The 14991-nt window shown below is 36.3% G+C and overlaps 1 protein-coding gene across 1 annotated transcript in view; it reads right to left on the bottom strand.

Moving 5' to 3' along the window:
* The window catches only part of Cubn (cubilin), a 275809-nt gene that overhangs the window by 208839 nt on the left and 51979 nt on the right, over positions 1-14991 (bottom strand). The window contains exons 20-22 of the mRNA XM_071619663.1: positions 13707-13872; positions 13182-13398; positions 2850-2974 (exon numbers count right to left, since the gene is read on the bottom strand). Coding sequence (XP_071475764.1) covers positions 2850-2974; positions 13182-13398; positions 13707-13872 — 508 coding nt within the window. The remainder of the gene's footprint in view (positions 1-2849; positions 2975-13181; positions 13399-13706; positions 13873-14991) is intronic.

The raw sequence follows: 14991 nt of genomic DNA, 5'->3' as shown, positions 1-14991 counted from the left end.
ACAGTAATAGTGTCAGCAGGGAAATGCACAGAGGTTGTGCTGAAGAACTAGAAATCAGCAACCAAAGTCATTATTATGGCTCTGGAAATAACTTCTGCTAGAGCAATAAAAAAGGGTAAGGTCCCACAATTTAGCTTTCACTGACGCTCTTCTTCTCTTTCACTATTTTATTCTGTAGAAAATAGTCCCCCCAAAAGATAACTGAAAAGAAAGAGCCTTAACACCTCTGTGTTTTCAAGTCAGCACCTCACGCACCCTGACTCTGCCTGACTAGGAGGACGATAGCCCTCTGCCTGGCTACAACCAGCTTAACTCCTCCTTTAATCCCTGAGCCAACCCTTCCCTCAGTAATTCATGTGAGCTCACCTCCTGACCTATGGAAAACTGTAAAAGTCTCCAGAATTATAAGGTGAAGATGCCATAAGGCTTCCTGGATCCAATCATAGATCAGATTGCTATTTAGAATGATTTGACGGTGTTAGTCAGACCTATGAGTTCATTCAGCAAAAGGCAAGGCACATTGGGAATACATACTTTCTGTCCCTTGGCTTAGCCTGATTGGTCACTATGTGATTTCAGCCCTGTCTGGACCACACAGAGGCTAAAGTAGTGGCCAGCACACAGGGAAGCAGGGTGGAGCGTCTCTGCAGTTGTTAGGACAGTCTCTTCTTTTTATCCTTGGCTTTTTCTTCTGCTCTCTCACTTTAAGTTTTGAGTGGGTGCTGGGGATTGAACCCAGGGCTTCCTGCATGCCAAACACACACTAGACAGCTAAGTTTCCTTTCCTGTCCAGCTTACTTCTTTCCTTTTTTCGATTTATTTATTTATTTTTTTTAAACTTTGGCAGTGCTGGGGATTGAACCTGGGACCTTATGCATGCTAGGCAAGTGCTCTACCACTCAGCATTATACACCCAACCTTTGATTTAACTTTAGTTACTTGTACTTTTTAATATTTAACTTTAATATCTTCCTCATCATATTATTTCAATTGTTCTTGATTGTTTCTGCAGTAAACACAGCCTTACAAGCTAATGTAGAGTTAACAAAGAGTTGTTGGAGTCATTATAGAGCTATGTCTTACTTTGTATATTATCACAAAGATTTCTATGATATTTTCAGGAGGCCCAGCCTGAATTACATGTTATCTAATACACTGCCAGTTTATTCATGCAGCAAATTGAAATTATGCTCATAGATGATTAGAACCAGAAGACATTTCAAAGATCATCAAATCCACTCCTTTAATTACACAGATGAGAAAACTGTAGCCCAGAGAGTTCAAGTGACTTACTCCAAATCTAATATTCAGTGTGGTTTGGAGCCAAACATATGAGACAGATAAAACTATGAAGTATGGAAAATTGTGTGCACACTATAATTTCCTGAGAAACTGATTTTGGTCTTTGGATGTTAACCACCTGAACAAAGTCCAGTGCATATGTCAACTGCACAACAAAACCTAATATGAATCCAGGGACCTCATTCCCCATGTGCTTGGGCTGAAAAATGAAGTGTTTCCAACAGAAGGTTCCACTCAAGATAAAACTATATGATTCTCTTGCTCTCAGGATTCTGGAGAAACCTAAAGTCACCCTTCCAAAACACAGAATGTGAAGCTCTGCAGAGAATAACAATTTGCCTGGAATGAATGAAGAATAGTAACCAGACCCTCTGCTGGAGAAATAAATGAGAAATTGAGTAGGGTTTCTGAGCAGGAGATTTTTTTTCCTTTTTATTTATTTCCTGTGGGGAGTAGGAGCTTTAAAAAAGGAACACCTGGGGTCCCTGGAGGAACATATGCAGGCACCGGCAGTGCTCCAGTTCTCTCTCAGTGAATAGTACTATGCTTCTGGGGCAATTCAGAGGTCATGAAATGCTTAGTAAGCACAGTCACCATATGCACCTAATGCATAAGAAAGCCCAGACTTGCTGAAAACATACAATCTCAGCGGGAGAAACGAGCCTGTGGAACATGACATCCTCATAAACCTCACAGACTCTTGGGGCTGGCAGCATCCCTAGTACATGTCATCTCAAAGACTCTGCCTGCAGGTATTGGTTTCCTAGGATACATTGGCAAGGAGCAAAGTAATGAGGAGAACTAAGTAATAGGAAAAATACAATATGATAAAAGGAAAAATTAAAAAGATCAATTTCATTAGGTCATATTTAGAAATGTATATTTTGCCAAGAAAACTTCCCTTTCCTGATACAAAATTCTATGCAGAAGTCTCTTATTTTTACTGTGTAATTGTTGTTGGTTTTTTTTATAATTTCTTAAAATAAGTTTTCAGTCTGATTGGTAACTTTTTATTTTGGTGGAATTTTAAACGTGCAGAAAGATTGCACAAGCTCCCAAATTCGTTCTATCCAAAATTACCATATATTTGTATTTTGCCCCCACTATATTACCTCCTTCCCTCTCTCTGTGTGTCTCTCTTTCTCTGTCTTATTGCTTTCTCTCTTCTCCTTTTTCTCTTTGATTCTGTCACTCACTCATCATTTGATCCACTTCAGAGTCATCTGTACACACTGTGTCTTTACTTCAAAAATCTTCTAAGAACAAAATATTTCCCTTACAAAATCACTGTACCATTATCAAATTTTGAAAATTTCATATTGAGGAAAATCAATATTGATACAATACAACATTAGTATTAATTGATATAATACTCCTATCTGATCATGATTCTATTTTTAAGGAAGGTGTTTAAAGTCACCTACTTTATTCTAACTACGACTTTCATGGTGTGTCCCAGATTTAGGGACTAAGCATTCTTTGTGTTAGATATTAGTACTATTTTGTAACACAGTAAATGAGACCAAGCAGACAATGTGTCTTGTTACCTGCATCAATTGCTTCATACTTTATTGTAAAGCCTTCATAAGCGAGGTCAGAGTCAGCCACAAATATCAACATTATTGAGTTGTCACTGCTGGTGAGAGAAGGCGGGATGGATTTTCCACAAAATCTATTCCAAACAGAGAAAGAACAGATACATGGGTTTAAAAACCTTTAGTATATTTGAAATGATGGACCAAAAATTGGAACATGTAAATATGATAATCAGTTTTCTTATATAACTCCAACCAACCTTAAAAAGCAAATATATTTCAGGCAAAAAAAAATTATTTGCAAACTTAGAAGATCATTCTATTCATGATTACTTCTCTGAAACGGTTTGGTGTGTGTCTGGGTATGTAACTTAACATGTTAGAATTTTGATGAAATTAGAAAGCACAGGTTCCATTAGATTGCCATTTAGCAAATTAATGAACTTGTTCATAGAAATGTAACAAATATAAACAGTGAAGGGAATTCATACATCATCAATTCTTAAAGTACAGACTGAAGTGTCAACTCTGTCACTTAGAGGCAATATGACTTTGGGCAAATCACTCAATCTCTATGCCTCAGTTTCTCCATCTTGAAAATGGAGATGGTGATAGTGCCTACTTCATAGAGTTATTCTTGGGAAATGATGGGTTAAGATACTGTACATAAAGCACTTAGATCAGTGCCTGGAATAGAAATCCTAGAGAGGTGGAATCTGTTGTCTTTAACAGCGGGCCTGTGGAGAGGAAAAGGTTTGATTATAAAGCCATATTGTCTTTTTTGCTGAACAAAAGCAGTTTTACTCAGAACAAAATTTTCTAGTAATGACAAAATAATAAAAGACATTAAGCCATGAGATTTTAGCCAGAGAAATACCTGTAAGAAGGAAAGACAAGTAAAATAGAAATCTCAAGTCTAAACAGAGTTGGCAAAATTAGTCAAATAGAATGACAGAGAAAAAAATACTATGAAAATGAATGTAAAGGGAACTGTTGAATATGAGAAAGGGATGGATTAATTGCTGAGGGAAATTAAGACAAAATTTAGTGTATAAGGCCTTTTCAGTGTTTAAAAGGATTTAACATCTTGATCAAAACAAAGGTAGGTAAATTAATTAAATCCTTAATTTATATGTCCATATCTACTAAATTTGGGCAAGATCATTCTAGTTTATGCCATTCAGCAAAAATTATATATTTTTCAGTGGTTATAAATACCCATTCATCCCCCCACCAAAATAAATAAATAAATAAAAATAGAAAAGTTTAAAAAGTTAAGAAACAAAAGATGATGAGGGAGTATAAAACCAGAAGAAAATTTAACTTAATAATGGACAGAGAAACAAATGTTTTACAATAAAAAATAAAAGAAAATGAAAAATGAAGAAACAAAGCAATCAGGAGAATTCCATTTCTAATGAAGATATAATAATAACAGCTAGATTTAATTTTACACCTAAAACAACTGAAACCTGAACAAAATATTTAAAATGTTGGCTCTCAAGACACTGGATACATACTTTATATACAAACAGAGATATAAAAATTGTGGTACATATGTGTATTAAGAATTGTAATGCAAAAAAAAAAAAAAAAAAAAAAAAGAATAGTGTTACCTTAGATTAGGTAGAGGGAAGGGAAAGGAGGGGAAGGCAGGGGATGTGGGGATAAGAGAGATAGTAGAATGAAACAGACATTATTACTGTATGTATGTATGTGACTGTATGACCAATGTGATTCTACAATATGTATACTCAGAAAAATGAGAAATTATATCCCATCTATGTATGATATATCAAAGTATTTAAGTGCATTCTACTGTCATGTAATTAAAACAAATAAGAAAAATTTTAAAAAAGACACTGGATATCAAGTGATGAAGTACAGGAAACAAATGAGTTCCAAAGCAAAACTGAAAAGGATTGAACTGATTTCAAGTAATTTAACTGCATTACTGGACATTTATAGGAATATAATAATATCTAGAGCCAAAACCATAAAAATTGAAAATGCTTAACATTATGTCAGATATTTCCAGGGATAGAAAGAAGCAGCAAAGTATGAATCATAATGAGAGGAAAATTAAACTGAAAAAGGGCTAAAAGCTTAATTGTAGGTATGAACTACTAGAAGAACACATGGAGGAGTTCTCTATAACACTGGTCTTGGCAGGATTTTTATGGAAGAGATCTCAAAAGAACAGGCAACAAAAAATAAATAAACCATTGGGGTTCTATCAACTATAAATCTTCCATATGGCAAAAATAAACAACAGGGTGAAGAGAAAACCTGTGGAATGTGAAATAATATCTGCAAATTATACATCTCATAAGCAGCTTATCTCCAAAACACATAAAGAATGTGAACAACTCAATAGCAAAACCACAAGTGACTTGATCAAAAAGGGGCAAAAAAACCCATGAATAGACATTACTAAAAAAAGAAAAAAGAAAGACACAGAAATATCCAACACATGTATTTAAAAAATGCTCACTGTCACTCTTCATTAAAGAAATACAAATAAAAACCACAATAAGATATCATACCACATCTGTTAAATGATTATTATTTTAAAAAAGATAACAAGGGTTGGTGAAAATGCAGAGAAAAGAGAATCCTCATTTACTCTTGAATAAATAAAGATATTGTGTCCATCTACAACTAAAAATATATATTTTAAAGGCAGTTGCACAGAAGATGAGAGGAGAACCTCATTGTTATACAGAATACATATATGATGTTGTAATGAGAAAAAGAAAAAAAAAGTGTGTCACATTAGATTGGATAGAGAGAAAGGATGGGGGGGAGGAGTAGGGAGGATAGGAAGGGCAGCAGAATAGATTAGACAATATGATTGATGTATGTATATTCCATGTATGTATTATATATCAAAATACATTCTACTGTCATGTATGACTAAAAATAAATAAATAAATAAAAATAAAAAAAAATAATAATTAGTACAGCCATTATGGAAAACAATATATAGAGGTTCCTCAAAAATTAAAATTAGAACTATCATATGACCCAGCAATCCTCCTACTAAGTATATAGCGCAAGGAAGCAAAATCAGTATATTGAAGAAATATCCACCCTCTCATGTTCATTGCAGCATTATACAAGGTCCAAGATATGGGATCAATCCAAGGGTCCATCAATAGATGATTAGAAAATGTGATATAGATATATAGATATGGAAATGTAAATATAGATACCGCCACCCCCCCTCCCCCGCCACCCCCACACACACACCATGGGAGACCATTCAGTCATAAAAATAATGGAATTCAGTTACTTGGAACAACAGGGATGATCTTGCAGAGAACACTGTATGAAATGGAAGAAACTAGGCACAGAAAGAAAAATACCACATGAGATCACTCATATGTGAAATCTATAAAAAGTTGATCTTATAGACGCAGACAGTATCATAATGGTGCTTATTGGAGGCTCAGGTGATTGCGGGGAAGGGTTGGGAGATGAGGTTGAAAAGATCCACAATTACAGTTGGATAGGAGAACTAAATTTCAAAGGATCTGTTGTACAGCCAGGTGACTGCAGTCAATCATACTTGGTATCTTTTGCAAATGTAAAAAGAGTGGATATTTTGTGCTATCACCGTTAAAATGATAAATATGTGAGGTAGTATGTTAGTTAATCAGCTAGAATTAACTATTCTGTAATCTGTATATACTTCAAAATATCATGGTATACAAAATTAAAAAAAAACATATTGTCACTTTAAAAAAGAAATAAGAGAAAATAGATGGGAAATGGTGGTATGTGCATTACTGATTTTGTGCCTTTCTGAACAAAAATCTATAAAAAAAATAAGAATGGTGAAATGTGATAGACATCATTATTCAAAGTACATGTATGAAGACACGAATTGGTGTCAACATACTTTATATAAAACCAGAGATATGAAAAATTGTGCTGTATATGTGTAATAAGAATTGTAGAGAGCCGCCCCCTCCCCCAGCGCCGGCAAGGTAGACGGAACTGTGACCACCCACAGAACAGGCCCAGCGGCATGCTGAGGGGCAGAGCCGCCCCCCACCCCCCGCGCCTGCCAGGTAGGCGGAACTGTGACCACCGACAGAAAAGGCCCAGTGGCCCGCGGAGGGGCAGAGCTTCCAATCACTCCTGCAAGGTAGGCTGGCCTGCGACCCACAGGCAGAACAGGCGCAGCGGCCTGCTGAGAGGCAGAGCCGCCCCCTCCCTCCGCGCCTGCAAGGTAGACGGAACTGTGACCACCAATAGAACAGGCCAGACCTGCAACCGACAGACAGAACAGGCCCAGTGGCCTGAGGAAGGGTAGAGCCGCCCCCCCCCCCCACGCCTGCAAGGTAGGCGGACCTGCGACCCACTGGCAGAACAGCCCCAGAGGCCTGCAGAGGGGCAGTGCCGCTGCCTGCACCTGCAAAGTAGGCAGAACTGTGACCACCAACAGAACAAGCCTAGCGGCCCGCAGAGGGACAGAGCCGCTTCCCGCGCCTGCAAGGTAGGCGGACCTGCTACCGACCGGCAGAGCAGGCCCAGCGGCCTGCAGGCGTGGTAGGCACATTGCCCCAATTGGAGGAGGGGCAGAGCCGCCGCCCGCGCCTGCGAGGGAGACTTTGCAACTATACAAGATCAATATAAATACATAGGGGGAAAATTCAATAGTACAACAGTTTCACCAAGTAGAAAGGAACACGAACAGTATGAAGAGACAAGGAAAGAAAGGACCACAAGCAATGCAGGTCAACTCAACGTTAGAAGAGGTAATAGCTGCAGCAGATGGAATGGCAGATAAAGAATTCAGGATATACATGCTTCAGATGATCTGGAGTCTCAAGGAAGACATCAGACAGCAAAATCAGACAATGAAAGATCACTTCAACAATGAATTACATAAACAAATCCAAGAAGCAAAAGATCAACTATACAGGGAAATAGAGGTTATAAAAAACAAACAAACAGAAATCCTAGAAATGCAGGAAGCAATAAACCAACTTAAAAACTCAATTGAGAATACTACCAGCAGAGTAGAACACTTAGAAGATAGAACATCAGACAATGAAGATAAAGTATTTCAACTTGAAAAGAACATAGACAGCTCAGCAAGACTGTTAAGAAACCATGAGCAGAACATCCAAGAAATATGGGATAACATCAAGAGACCAAATTTAAGAGTCATTGGGATACAGGAAGGGACAGAGTTTCAAACCAAAGGAATGAGCAATTTATTCAATGAAATAATACGAGAAAACTTCCCAGAGTTGAAGAATGAGACAGAATCCCAAATCCTAGAAGCCTACAGGACGCCGAATGTGCAAAATCATAAGAGACCCACACCTAGACACATTATAATGAAGATGCCCAACATACAGAATAAGGAGAGAATTTTAAAAGCTACAAGAGAAAGGAAGCAGATCACATTTAGGGGTAAGCCAATCAGGATAACAGCTGATCTTTCAACACAGACTCTGAAAGCTAGAAGATCCTGGAATAACATATTTCAAACACTGAAAGAAAATGGGTTCCAACCAAGAATTGTGTTTCCAGCGAAATTAAGCTTCAGGATGGAAGATGAAATTAAAACCTTCCACGATAAACAAAAGTTAAAAGAATTTGCAGCTACAAAACCATCTCTTCAAAACATCCTTGGCAAAACATTACAGGAAGAGGAAATGGAAAATAACAATGAAAACCAACAGTGGGAGGTAGGACAGTAAAGGGGGGAAAATAATCAAAGAGGAAAACAAACCATGTTTAGTAACATAAATAAACAAATATGGCTGGAAGAACAACCCATATCTCAATAATAACCCTAAATGTTAATGGCTTCAACTCACCAATTAAGAGACACAGGCTAGTAGAATGGATCACAAAACAAGACCCAACAATATGCTGCCTACAGGAGACGCATTTGATAGGAAAAAACATACATAGGCTGAAGGTGAAAGGTTGGGAAAAATCATATCACTCATATGGACTTCGGAAACAAGCAGGAGTGTCCATACTCATATCAAATAAAATAGATTTCAAGCCAAAGTTAATCAAAAGGGATAAAGAGGGACACTACATACTGCTTAAGGGAACCATACACCAACAAGACATAACAATCATAAATATATATGCCCCAAAAAATGGTGCAGCTATGTTCATCAAACAAACTCTTCTCAAGTTCAAGAGTCTAATAGACCACCATACCATAATCATGGGAGACTTCAACACACCTCTCTCGCCACTGGACAGATCTTCCAAACAAAAGTTGAATAAGTAAACTATAGAACTCAATAACACAATTAATAACCTAGACTTAATTGACATATATAGAATATACCACCCAACATCAAGCAGTTACACTTTTTTTCTCAGCAGCACATGGATCCTTCTCAAAAATAGATCATATATTATGTCACAGGGCAACTCTTAGACAATATAAAGGAGTAGAGATAATACCATGCATCCTATCTGATCATAATGGAATGGAACTGAAAATCAACGATAAAAGAAGGAAGGAAAAAGCATACATCACTTGGAGAATGAACAATAGGTTACTGAATGATCAATGGGTTATAGAAGACATCAAGGAGGAAATTAAAAAATTCTTAGAGATTAATGAAAACACAGACACAACATATCGGAATCTATGGGACACATTGAAAGCAGTTCTAAGAGGAAAATTCATTGCTTGGAGTTCATTCCTTAAAAAAAGAAAAAAAACAACAAATAAATGATCTCATACTTCATCTCAAAATCCTAGAAAAAGAAGAGCAAAACAACAGCAAAAGAAGTAGAAGGCAAGAAATAATGAAAATCAGAGCTGAAATTAATGAAATCGAAACAAAAGAAACAATTGAAAAAATTGACAAAACTAAAAGTTGGTTCTTTGAAAAAATAAAGAAAATCGACAGACCCTTAGCCATGCTAGCGAAGAGAAGAAGAGAGAGAACTCAAATTACTAGCATACGGGATGAAAAAGGCAATATCACAACAGACACTTCAGAAATACAGAAGATAATCAGAAATTATTTTGAATCCTTATACTCCAATAAAATAGAAGATAGTGAAGGCATCGATAAATTTCTTAAGTCATATGATCTGCCCAGATTGAGTCAGGAGGATATAGACAACCTAAACAGACCAATATCAATTGAGGAAATAGAAGAAACCATCAAAAGAACACCAACTAAGAAAAGCCCAGGAACGGATGGGTATACAGCAGAGTTTTACAAAACCTTTAAAGAGGAACTAATACCAATACTTTTCAAGCTACTTCAGGAAATAGAAAAAGAGGGAGAACTTCCAAATTCATTCTACGAGGCCAACATCACCCTGATACCTAAACCAGACAAAGACACTTCAAAGAAAGAAAACTACAGACCAATATCTCTAATGAACCTAGATGCAAAAATCCTCAATAAAATTCTGGCGAATCGGATACAAAAACATATCAAAAAAATTGTGCACCATGATCAAGTAGGATTCATCCCTGGGATGCAAGGCTGGTTCAATATAAGGAAATCAATAAATGTTATTCACCACATCAATAGACTTAAAAATAAGAACCATATGATCATCTCGATAGATGCGGAAAAAGCATTCGACAAAGTACAGCATCCCTTTATGTTCAAAACTCTAGAAAAACTAGGGATAACAGGAACATACCTCAATATTGTAAAAGCAATCTATGCTAAGCCTCAGGCTAGCATCATTCTGAATGGAGAAAAATTGAAGGCATTCCCTCTAAAATCTGGAACAAGACAGGGATGCCCTCTCTCACCACTTCTGTTCAACATAGTTCTCGAAACACTGGCCAGAGCATTAGACGAAAGAAATTAAAGGCATCAAAATAGGAAAAGAAGAACTTAAATTATCACTATTTGCAGATGACATGATTCTATACCTAGCAGACCCAAAAGGGTCTACAAAGAAACTATTAGAGCTAATAAATGAATTCAGCAAAGTGGCAGGATATAAAATCAACACGCATAAATCAAAGGCATTCCTGTATATCAGCGACAAATCCTCTGAAATGGAAATGAGGACAACCACTCCATTCACAATATCTTCAAAAAAAATAAAATACTTGGGAATCAACCTAACAAAAGAGGTGAAAGACTTATACAATGAAAACTACAGAACCCTAAAGAGAGAAATAGAAGAAGAGCTTAGAAGATGGAAAAATATACCCTGTTCATGGATAGGCAGAACTAACATCATCAAAATGGCGATATTACCAAAAGTTCTCTATAGGTTTAATGCAATGCCAATCAAAATCCCAACGGCATTTCTTGTAGAAATAGAGAAAGCAATCATGAAGTTCATATGGAAAAATAAACGACCCAGAATAGCAAAAACAATGCTAAGCAGGAAGTGTGAATCAGGTGGTATAGCGATACCAGACTTCAAACTATACTACAGAGCAATAGTAACAAAAACAGCATGGTACTGGTACCAAAACAGGCGGGTGGACCAATGGTACAGAATAGAGGACACAGAAACCAATCCACAAAACTACAACTATCTTATATTTGATAAAGGGGCTAAAAGCATGCAATGGAGGAAGGATAGCATCTTCAACAAATGGTGCTGGGAAAACTGGAAATCCATATGCAACAAAATGAAACTGAATCCCTTTCTCTCGCCATGCACAAAAGTTAACTCAAAATGGATCAAGGAGCTTGATATCAAATCAGAGACACGGCGTCTTATAGAAGAAAAAGTTGGCTATGATGTACATACTGTGGGGTCGGGCTCCAAATTCCTCAATAGGACACCCATAGCACAAGAGGTAATAACTAGAATCAACAAATGGGACTTACTCAAACTAAAAAGTTTTTTCTCAGCAAAAGAAACAATAAGAGAGGTCAATAGGGAGCCTACATCCTGGGAACAAATCTTTACTCCTCACACTTCAGATAGAGCCCTAATATCCAGAGTATACAAAGAACTCAAAAAATTAGACTATAAGATAACAAATAACCCAATCAACAAATGGGCCAAGGACCTGAACAGACACTTCTCAGAGGAGGACATACAATCAATCAACAAGTACATGAAAAAATGCTCACCATCTCTAGCAGTCAAAGAAATGCAAATCAAAACCACCCTAAGATACCATCTCACTCCAGTTAGATTGGCAGCCATTCTGAAGTCAAACAACAACAAGTGCTGGCGAGGATGTGGGGAAAAGGGTACACTTGTACATTGCTGGTGGGACTGCAAATTGGTGCAGTCAATTTGGAAAGCAGTATGGAGATTTCTTGGAAAGCTGGGAATGGAGCCACCATTTGACCCAGCTATTCCCCTTCTCGGTCTATTCCCTAAAGACCTAAAAAGAGCATGCTACAGGGACACTGCTACATCAATGTTCATAGCAGCACAATTCACAATAGCAAGACTGTGGAACCAACCTAGATGTCCTTCAATAGATGAATGAATAAAAAAAATGTGGCATTTATACACAATGGAGTATTACTCTGCATTAAAAAATGACAAAATCATAGAATTTACAGGGAAATGGATGGCATTAGAGCAGATTATGCTAAGTGAAGCTAGCCAATCCCTAAAAAACAAATGCCAAATGTCTTCTTTGATATAAGGAGAGTAACTAAGAACAGAGTAGGGTCGAAGAGCATGAGAAGAAGATTAACATTAAACAGGAATGAGAGGTGGGAGGGAAAGGGAGAGAGAAGGGAAATTGCATGGAAATGGAAGGAGACCCTCAGGGTTATACAAAAGTACATACAAGAGGAAGTGAGGGGAAAGGGAAAAATAATACAAGGGGGACAAATGAATGTCAGTAGAGGGGGCAGAGAGAGAAGAGGGGAGGGGAGGGGAGGGGAGGGGAGATAGTAGAGGATAGGAAAGGCAGCAGAACACAAGAGACACTAGTATGGCAATATGTAAATCAATGGATGTGTAACTGATGTGATTCTGCAATCTGTATATGGGGTAAAAATGGGAGCTCATAACCCACTTGAATCAAAGTGTGAAATATGATATATCAAGAACTATGTAATGTTTTGAACACCCAACAATAAAAAATTAAAAAAAAAAAGAATTGTAATTCATTCCACTATCATTTATTTTTTTTAAATCCATAAAAAATAAATAAATACAATAAGTACCTTAGTCAAACAAACAAACAAAAATTAAAAATAAGCAAGCAAGCTGCCAAGTTTAGCATGAAAAAAAAACCACCTTGGGCTGGGGTTGCAGCTCAGTTAGTAGAGTTATTTGCCTACCATGTGTGATGCACTGTGTTTGATCATCAGCACCACACAAAAATAAATAAAATAAAGTATTGTGTCTGTCTACAATTAAAAAAAAGTATTAAAAACACCTTACCTCCCAAGAAATGTCTCAGAACCAGTGTCGTAAACTTCCAGGTAATCTTTTGAGCAATTATAATGAAACTCCAGATAAAACTTGTCAAACACCAAACGAATCCGTTTTCCAGATTGAACCCGTACATGCCAGGTACAATTGATACCACTGGGGTAGATATTAGGATGGCCAGGACTTTTAATGATTCCTGTGGACTGTGTAAGAACTTGTCCACATGCTGTTGAAATAAAAATAAAAATTATCACAACAGGTAACCAACAAGCTCATGGATTTTTAAAAAATAAATGGATCATAACCTCTTAAAATCTCAAAAGAATAATGCTGTTTCTTATATGCCACTTAAGATAACTTTTTTCTTTTGTTAATAGATACCAAATAACTATTGTTATGTGTTGATTAAAAATATATTCTTTGCCTTCAGTGCACTTTAAAATATTTTTTATAGTGTAGATATTTTTGTGCAATTTGTTTCTATTGTTTAGTTATTTGAATGTAAGCAAAAGAGAAGAAGAGACAATCTCTTACCTAAATCCTCAGTACTGAACTTAGCCATGAAACCATGATTTTCAGTGGAAGAACTTTTCACAAATGTGACATAAAGAATATTGTACACAGATGTTATTAATGAAGTTATGTTGGTGCCACAATACTTTTCATTTTCAGGAGAACCCAAAATGGAACTGCTACCAACCTAAAGTAAAACAGATAAACCCCAGTTTATTTTGTTAGATGTCTATTTTGGAAAACAACTTCAAGAACAATTATTTCAAAACCCCTTTTATTAACATACTAAAATCAATTTGAAAACATCATCAATTTTAGAACATTTTATTTACCCCAGGAGAAATTCCACGTCCATTAGCAGTCACTCTCTATTCTCCTGCCATTAGAGCCCCAGGCAGCCACTAACCTACTCTCTGTCCCTATAAATTGTCTATTCTGGATGTTCCAAACAAATGAAATCATAAGATATATGGTCTTTTGTGACTAGACTCTTTTATGTAGTGTAATGTTTTCAAAGCTTATCCATATTGTAGTAGGCGTCATTACTTCATTTCTTTTTAATGGCATATAATATTACATTGTATGTATATGTGTGTATATATATGTATATGTATATATATAGTATTTTACTTATCCATTCATCAGTTGATGGACTTTTTTATACTTTTAAAATTATCAGTAATTATTTTATTTGGCATTTGCATATGATATAATGAATGTAGGCATATTCACATACACATTTTTGTTGATATGTTTTGTTAACATTGAATATAAAACTAAGAGTGAAATTGCTGGATTAAATGGAAACCTATGTTTAACTTTTTGAAAAACCATCAACTGTTTTCCAAAGTGGGTACATCCTTTTACATTCCCACCAGCAAAGCGTAAGCATTCCAATTTCTCCAAATCTTTTCCAACACTTGCTATTATCTGACTTCTTGATTACAGCCATTCTAAGGGATATGAAGTGAGAATGCACTGTGGTTTTGATTATTTGCATTTCCCCCCCGAGGACTAATGATGCTGAACATCTTTTCATATACTTGTTCATTTGTATATTTTCTTTGAATAAATGTCTATTCATGTTATTTGCTCACTTAAAAAACCAGATTGTTTTTAATTTTGATGAAGTCCAATTTCTTTATTATTTCTTTTGTTATTTGTAACTTTCATGTCATAGCTAAGAAGTTTTCACCTAATCCAAGGTCACAAATATTACCATGTTTTCTTCCAAGAGTTTCATGGTTTTAGAATCTATGTTTAGGTCTATAATTCATTTTAACCTATATCCCAATCCCTTTCTAGT

Source organism: Marmota flaviventris, chromosome 12, assembly GCF_047511675.1.
Source record: "Marmota flaviventris isolate mMarFla1 chromosome 12, mMarFla1.hap1, whole genome shotgun sequence".
Taxonomy (NCBI): Eukaryota; Metazoa; Chordata; class Mammalia; order Rodentia; family Sciuridae; genus Marmota; species Marmota flaviventris.
Note: the sequence above shows the minus strand (reverse complement) of the source record. Positions and strands in the feature narration are given on the sequence as shown.